This window comes from Entamoeba invadens (assembly GCF_000330505.1).
Source record: "Entamoeba invadens IP1 unplaced genomic scaffold scaff_1105074725089, whole genome shotgun sequence".
NCBI lineage: Eukaryota > Evosea > Mastigamoebida > Endamoebidae > Entamoeba > Entamoeba invadens.
This window is the reverse complement of record NW_004443791.1, coordinates 6,139-15,524: the sequence shown is the minus strand read 5'-3', so window position 1 is coordinate 15,524 and position 9,386 is coordinate 6,139. Positions and strand designations below refer to the sequence as shown.

The window sequence follows — 9,386 nt, the reverse complement described above, 5'->3', positions numbered from 1 at the left end:
CAATAGTAGCCAGTGACACATGAATCGCACTGATACGCTTCGTCGACCAATCTGTAGTTGATGCAGTAGATGTCCTGTGTCTCACAGAGGTGATCAACAGATGGGTGGTAATTGAGGAAACAATCAGTGCACGTGCAATTGTCATCGTATGCAGAACAATGTGCAACTTCAGCACACTGTGTACAAACGCCGTCAACAAACTTGTAATTGAATGAACACGATGAACATGTGCCATCGGCATTGTATTGCTGGCATGCATAATCGCCCTCTGTTTGTTATTTGTGTATAACGATGTGAATAACAAACCAACACATCTCTTTGTTGTTGCATCAAGTTGATAACCAGTCTCACACTGCTCGCAATTGCCTTGATAGACCTGATCACAGTGTGCCTCACTCTTATCTTTTTGTTATTTCATTTCATTTTATTTATAAATTAGTTGTGAAGATGTTACAAGTAAATACATATTTATAAACAACGTATTGTGTTTTTTTTATAATAAAATTGGCATTATTACTGTTTAACATAATTGCAATATATCAAGATTATATAAGTATTGTAATAAACAAACGAATACAAATACCATCACTCAAAATATAATTGGTCTTGCATTCAACGCATTTGTCCGATCCAGAGTTACAAGAAACACAAGATGCTGTCGAACAGTCGGGGTTAGACTTCTCTGCGTTGATTTGAGCAAACACAAGTGCAAGAACAAGAGCAAACATCTGATTTTGAAGAATAAAAACCAACTTAAATGTTATTGGTAAACCTGTAGGTTTTTTATTTTTGGGTATAAAAACATTTTATTATAATTAATTACAAAGCAAAAATGACAAAACAACAGTCGAATTTTCAAAATAAAAACACACTTTTAATTTTTTATTATTCATGATATTATTTTTTATAAAAACTTTGTTATAACCATATTTCTGGAATTTGTTTGAAAAACAATTAATCAAATCAATTCCGAATTTTTTTTTAGGTATTTTTGTTGTAAATTTGTAAGTTTTTGTATGATATTTTTGGTAAATATAATGTATAAAGAACTTTTTGAGTATTTTTATTTCATTTGATTGTCTTTGATGTGGTACAACATAAAGAAAAATTCATCAAAAGAGCTTAATTGTAATTTAACTATAATTAAACAATAAATATAAACATCAAATATTCGAAAACTGATTTTTCAACTTTTTTTTTACAATAATTGTTTCAAAAATGATATAATTTTCTAAACACGTTTTTTTTATTATTTTTAAACAACAAAAAATGATTACACACACAAATGTTATAAAAATGTTATTTGTAATAAAATAAAATTAATAAATTATATATATATATATATATATATTATATTAATATTTTTACAATTTATTAATAATTAACTTGTATAATCATTTACTTTAATTATAAGCACAAACTCGTATATATAGTAAGACCTTTATTATTTACAAACCTTGACGTTTTCCAAACCTTGACAATTTTAAGATCTGATTGGTTATTTATAATTTTTTGGAAAAATGCGAAGTAATCTAAAGTTGGTCTATTTTACAATTAAATTAAATTTAATTAAACTTTAAATATTACTCAAGATAAACAAATTATACTTATAGTTGATACCTACAATTCACATAGTTTGTTTATAAACATAAGTAATTCGATTTCTTCAACCCATTGAACAATAGCCAGAATAGAATGCTTATTTGTTTTCAAAAATTTAAGGATTTTTAATAATTAATCATAATTTAATTAACTGTGGTTTTTACATAATTTTTTTGTGACAAATATTTACAAATGACAAATTAATAACTAATATAGCAATATACGACAAAATTCAAAATGTTCAATTTGGTAAGTGTCGAGGTTTTCAAATTAAAAAATGGAAATAATCGAAGTTTTACCTTATCACAATTCAAATATACAACTAATATACTTGGTAATTTATGTTACTCAAAAAATTAAAAAAGTGATGTTTTTATTTTTTGGATATGTTTTTTTATTTTCCAAATAACATATTTAATTGTATTAATAGAATAATTGCAAACGACTGATCAAGACTGATAATAAAAAAACACACTCATAATCAAAAAATAAAAAAATAAAACAATTACTATCCAAAATATATGATACGATACGACCACTATATAAGTGTGAATCTATTACAACAAAACAATTGTTTATTTAAATTTTGTGTTTTTAATAAAAGTAATCAAAACAATTTGTTTTAATTTTTATTGTTTTAGTTTTGATGATATTTAATTAAGTAAATCATTTGATATAAAACTTGTTTGTAATTTTTAAATTTACTGGTCAGTTTGTTTACATATGTTGTTATTGAAATAAACAAAAAACAATTTTTGCATTTTTAGTTAAAAATTTATAACAAGTAAAGACCAAACATATAAGCTTTGATTTTTTTATCCCAGTTAATTGTTTTTCATATTAAACATATGAAAGTGTTTAAACATGTCATTATTTTGAATATATTAATTGTGTTTGTTAAATGACCTTCGAGATTGTCACTACCCAAGTAATCTTAAAATATTTTGGGTCGAATTGATTATTTTTTTGTAAATCAGCATTTTACTATCCTCTTTACTAAATAACAAGGATTTTTTTTCAAAGCTTCATGATTTTTTATGAATGTGTACATTGTCGAATTGATTGTACACAATCACAATTAACCTTAACAGATCGTGTTATCAATTTTCATAACAAAGTTAATTAACACAATTAAACGTTCAAATAAACAAAAATCAAATATACAACAGTGTTGATACAAAAAATTCTCAAATTAAATTTCCACTTAAATTATAGTTGTTTATTACATTGAATTTATCTATTGTAAATAATAACTTTTGTGAAATAATTATGATATTTATTAAAACAAAAATAAACAATTATCATCAATTGCATTGTGTAACTACTTCGGTGTAGACAATTTTCATTCAACAACTTTTTGTTGATAATTACATATAAGAGAGTTGTTATACACTATTATTCTTTTATAACTATTGTTTTCTTGTTATTCATGTAAAAACACATAATTAAACATGTATACCTTGGTAACACTACAACAATTATTATTATATATAATAGAAACATTAATTGATTATTAATTTCAATAATTTTATAACAACAGACTGTGTATTAGGTTTCACTGTTAATCACAACATTTTCATTTTTATAAAATGTCAAAAATAAAACGTGATAAATTTTTAGTGTGAAAACATGTAAAATCAAACCCGAACTTAAAATCATTACACTAAAATTACTGGAATAACACAGTTTAAGACATTTCTGTTTTTAGCTTGTTTTCTCTCACATATATAAATAAGATATAAAAATAAACATTTTATCATACATAGAAGTGCATTAGAACATAAATGTTTGTCTTTTTGGATTTATAATTCGATACATAAATTATCTAAGTAATACACAAACATTCAATAACAATTCAATTGCTTTCAAATTGTATATTAATAAAATAGAAAACATATTTTTAATTAAATTTAAAAAAATATTTAATCGTATCTAAGTGACAACATTAATGTAATTAAAAAAACAAATTAGTTTTTATCAACTTTTTTAATTTGTTCCTGTGTGTATTTGATTTATTATCATAAACAAAATTAATGTGGTTGTCAGTAATTTTAACCAGTGAATATATTATTTATGTTTATTACATGTACATAAAGGTGTGAACCACAAGTCGTTAAAATATTTATTTACATTCTTTTCATATTATAATAATTTTGAATTTGTTTAGTTTGAAATTATATGTTTACACACTCAAAAAGTTTACACATTTAATAATTTTATCCGTTTTTACAATGGGCGTATAGAGTATAAAAGTGAATCATTTTATTTTAATTATTAAAATACAAACATTAAAAGAAACTGTATAATCGTGTTATTATTTCACTGTTCAATAACAGTTATGATGTCATTTTTAAATTGGTGTTATTTATGTGTGTAATCAGACATAATAAATTAAAAAGATAATATATATCAAATACCATTATATACATGTTATTATCAACAGTGAGTTATTGGAAAATAATCGTTTTAAATGTAGTTACACGATGATAATAGTCACACCTTTTTTGAATATAAAAGATATATTCAATTATTAAAAATATTTCAAAAACAATTATTATCTTTGGTTTATGTTTACATCAAAAATTACATTTAAACATGATTGTTAATTATTTATTTATCATTCCATGTCTTGTCATATTGGTAACTGTATGTGTGAATATCAAAAACAACATTTTTAATGTAAAATACAATTGATTAAATATGATTATTTTAAAAGATATTCAATTATTTTTTTGTTTACCAAAATAATTTTTTTGTAATTTTTTTAAACATAAAAAATAATTAATTAATAATTTTTTATATTTATAATTATTTAACACACATTTCAAACTTTTTGTTACCAGTTCTTAATTATTTTACGTATGTTTTTGACTTCAAATAAATATTGTCAGCTCGAGTATTTTGATGAATCTTTAAGGTCGCCTTTTATGCAAATAGATATTATAAAGTTGTTTTTCGAAAATTTTTAACAAGAAAACCAAAACTTTAAAAATAAAAAAAAATATTTTTTAAAATGTCTACTCCACGCCTTTGGCCATCGTAAAAAGAATTTCAGATGCCAAATTAAAATAAAATAAAATGGGTTGTATTTATTATGTTTTGCAAACTCGTGTAATACTTATTATCAGCTTGCCAAAGGAAATATTATTGTACATAATAGGTTAATGACACAAACAATGTGAGCTATTTTTTTGACGAAGTTTACTTAGGTTAAAGGTTTTTAAATCTACGGGTGTATTAAATAACAAAAATAAAATGGGCTGTCATTGAAGATGATCTTTAACGGTCATAATTACACAATGCTCATTGTTCTTCGATGATTAAATAAATTAAACAATTTTTATATTGATTAAATAGTTAAATTATATTAAATAGCCTTTGTTTTTTTACTATACATCTGCTTTGATAATTGAAGGCTATCACAACATATAAAATTAAACATGATATAAAGAGCACCAGAAAACTGTCGTACAGCAGAAAATAGTCGTACACATTGTTTTAAGGCATTTTTCTGTATAAAGTCGGGTTTTTATTTTTTCAAAACCCATTTTTTTTCCTGATTGTTTAGTCAATTTTTATATGTGAAAAAATATTCCCGATTTTTTGGTTTGTTTGATACTAAAATCACAAGTGTACAACAATTTTCTTGCTGTACAGTGGGAGGAAATAAGGGGATGCTAGAAAAAGGAGGATGCTCGCAACTATTGGTTATTTTTTGTACAAAAAATAAAATGTTCAAAAAATGTATATTCTTAATACTTCTAAAAGTTTGATTGATTTACTGTATTTTTATTTTTATAACAAAAAAAATTAAACCACAACATTTTTTTGTTGAACAATCGACTGTTCATATCTTTCATTTTGATTGATTCTTATTTATTAATTTTTAAATGTATATTGATGTTGACTTGACGAATGACAACTCTACCAAGACGTTATAAGTTATATGTTTAATGTTTATTTTCAATACTATCATAACCATATAGGACAATGAATTAATAATTATGTGCATTTAATTAAGCAGACATAAAAAACTATACGTTGTAATGCTAAATAAAAAGTAGTTAAAATAAAACAAGTTTAAACAATCATTTAGTCTGTAGCCAACACACAACACCATTCCACAATGGAAACAGTGTGAATTTATATTTTGGAATGATTTGGAGAAGTAAGCTTAAACATCAACCTGTATTTTAAAACCATACTTCCACTTACAAACAAATAATATTTTATAAGTTTGTAGAAGCGTCAATTGAGTTCTTTTACTTCCGTCGTTTTCATGAAGTACTATCATTTTCCACCACTTTCTCTGTTCTATGTGTTAGTTGATGTGGATGTATAATTGAATATATATTTCATCAATAAAATAGACTCAACACTTAAATAATCTCTTTAAAAGCACAAACGGGTGATATTGTTATTCAATTTGATAATAACAGTTCTGAGTTTCAACTTCATTTATTAGTTTGTTAAAACATTTAAATAAAATATAGTAAATATTTAGTATTAATTTAAGACCCGCATCCCACTTATATTACTATTTATATAATTACTATAAATTATAATATAAATAATCATTCAAATAATTAATAAAATGAAAAACACCAAAAAAAATTTATATTTAGATTAGCATCCCCCTTTTTCTCAGCATCCCACTTTTTCCTCCTACTGTACGACTATTTTCTGTTAATCTTTATTAATATTCTTTATTAAAAATTATAATTTATTGTCAACATTTGTGTTTATTTTTCACTTACAATAGTGAAAAATGTAAATCAATCGTATTTTCAAATTATTTTGTGTTATTTTTATTATTTTTGGAAGAATCAAAAATTCATTTATATAATAAAATAATTATATATTTTAAAATATTTCTAGTATAATGTAAAGTTTTGCATAAAGTAAAATGATTGAACTATATAATAGATAAACCAAAATAATAAACATAAAAAGAGAAAATTGGCGATGTTCATTAAAATTAGAGCTATTTTAATTGGATTTATTCAGTAAAAAAACATCCCAACATACATGTTTTAAAATATTTGTGTTTATAAAACAATAATCGAAATATTTATATCAATAAAACAATTATTAAAGATTGACTTAACTTTTTATTTAAATTTAGTCAAAAACTCGAAATTCAAATTATTAATAACTATGAAATATAAAAAGATAACTTTAATTGTAACTATTTGATTTTTTTTTATTAGTATATATTAATATTTATTAATAAATATTATTAGTTTTCATGTGTTTCAAGCTTTTAAATTTTTTTATATAATTATCAACAATATATTTTAATTACAAACACTCAAAATAAATAAAAAATTATAAAATACTTTTAATTGTTTTAATACTGAAGGGTTTGAATACAATAAAATTAATTTTTATAATAATTTAATTTCTGTTTATTTGAAATAAAAATAATAAAAAATAGTTGATCCTAAAATAAAATCTTAACTTTTGAATCGACAAAAAATGAAACTAAAATGCACATCTTGAATTTGAATTTATGTTGGTCTTCAAATTTTTTTTTTACCTAAACATCATATACACATGCTTGAGTTGTAAATTGGGGTATTACCCTACCAATTATGGTTGTGCTCTTTGTAACGCTGGATATTATTGCCCAGATGGACTAAATAAATATGCTTGCCAAAAGGGTTATTATTCAAAAAGTGGTGCTCTTATCTGTATTATTTGCCCAGATGGACAATACGCACAAGAATTGGCTTCTTCCACTTGTGATAATTGTGGACCGGGGACTTATTCAAATGGAGACAATAAAAAAAGTTGCACCAAATGCTCTGCTGGAACTTATTCGGTTTTGGGTTCATCAACATGTAGTAATTGTAGTGCTGGCTCTTATTCTTCCTCATCTGGATCTTCGAGTTGTACACGGTGTGAAGATGGTTATTTTTCATTAAGTGGGTTTTCTTCATGTTTAAAATGTACCATGTGTACTTCGTGTATTTCAACAACTGGGAAGTGTCTCTCTTGTTCGAGTGGTTGTGGCTTTGTATCTGATGGTATTTGCGAACAATGTAAAGCCGGTTATTTCTCTGAAGGTGGTACAATTTCATGTACAAAATGTTTGGTTAATTCCTTTTCTTTAATTGGAAGTAATTCTTGTACCCCATGTAGTTCAATGTGCAAAACATGTGATTCCACAAATGGAAACTGTCTGAGTTGTTATGAAAACATGTTTCTTTCAAATGGTATTTGTGAGAGTTGTCCGGTTGGTCAATATCTAAGTCCAAATGGGTGTTTAAGTTGCCCAGATCAAACGTATTCTTTTGCAAATAGTTCGATGTGTATGAATTGTTCTTCATGTGTTAAGTGTGACCAAACTAATGGGTATTGCACCTTATGTAAGAATGGGCAGTTTGTTAACGATTATAGTTGTGATGATTGTGTAATTGGGATGTATGGGGATGGCTTTCAATGTATTCCCTGTCAAATAGGAACATATTCAAATATACCAGGAAGTGAAAAATGTACTCAATGTAGTGATGGTTATTATTCAAACACACCATCTTCAATTTCATGTACAAAATGCAACAGTTATTGCACTTCATGTGAAAAAGAAAGCGGATTCTGCTCGTCTTGTTTGTCTGGTTGTATTTTATCAGAAAACCGCTGCATTCAATGTAAAGCTGGAACAGCAGCAAATCAAGAAACAAACACATGCGATGTCTGCCCAGCAGGAACGTATTCAATAAGTCAATCAACGTACTGTACACCTTGTGAAGATGGTTTTTATTCCACAAAAGGATCATCAAAATGTTTGTCATGCAGTTTAACATGTTTAACATGTAACAAGACGAATGGGAATTGCATAACTTGCATTTCTGGGTATGGATTGGATGAGTCGTTTAATTGTAACATTTGTCCAGTTGGAACTTATGCAAATTCAGCAAACAAAAAATGCCAACAATGTGACAACAAAACGTATCAGTCAAATGAAGGACAAACATATTGCAATTCATGTGATATCAAGTGTGAAACGTGTGATAATATCAGTGGCAATTGCCTGACGTGTTATGCTGGATATGAATTTACGGGCAATGCAAACTGTGAAATTTGTGTTGATGGGTATTATTCAAGTGGTGGTACATCATCGTGTTTGCCATGTCCAAGTGAGTGTATAAATTGTTATAGAGAAAGTGGTGTGTGCACAATGTGTCAGTCTGGCTTTAAACAAGTTACAAACCAAAACACTGGAAATGAAGAGTGTGTATCATGTTCATTAAACGATAATTGTGCCTCATGTGGTGCAAATGAATTCGAATCTGAGAAAAAGTGTGTAGAGTGTTTGAGTGGGTATTACCTAAAAAATGACAACTGCTACAATTGTCCATTAATAACAAACTGTGTGCAGTGCTCACCAAAAAGTAATGACTGTTTGACATGTTCTGGTGAATATATTACTGTTGGTGAAAATTGTATATTATGCGAAAAAGGCAAAGTGAAAGTCACTTCAAACGGGTGTATGAGTTGTTATGAAATAATTCCAAATTGCCAACTGTGTAAATACAACAACGGGAATAAATTGTGTTCAAAATGTTATGCGCCTTATATCCTTGATAATAATACATCTTTGTGCGTTCTCGGATATTCAAACACAACACATTTTAATTCAGAAACATTAAAAAGTGATTTAAATGATGCTGGCTGTCTGCATCAAGTGAATTCTTTTTGTATTATGTGTGATGAAAACCACATTTTAGTTGATGGAGTGTGCGTTGAAAAAAGAGATGAAAAGTGCTTTGATTATTCAATGA

General features: G+C 25.9%; 2 protein-coding genes across 2 annotated transcripts; one reads left to right on the top strand and one right to left on the bottom strand.

The window, feature by feature from the left end:
• Nucleotides 1-728, bottom strand: EIN_220820 (hypothetical protein; the record flags this gene model as incomplete). Its single annotated transcript, XM_004262064.1, has 3 exons — nt 1-268; nt 307-402; nt 572-728. Coding segments are annotated over 3 exons (521 nt in total), but the record flags the coding sequence as incomplete, so codon positions are not given.
• A 6,386-nt stretch (nt 729-7,114) lies between these two features.
• Nucleotides 7,115-9,386, top strand: EIN_220810 (GCC2 and GCC3 domain containing protein; the record flags this gene model as incomplete). The annotated part of the gene is made up of 1 exon (XM_004262063.1): nt 7,115-9,386. A coding segment is annotated over one exon (2,272 nt), but the record flags the coding sequence as incomplete, so codon positions are not given.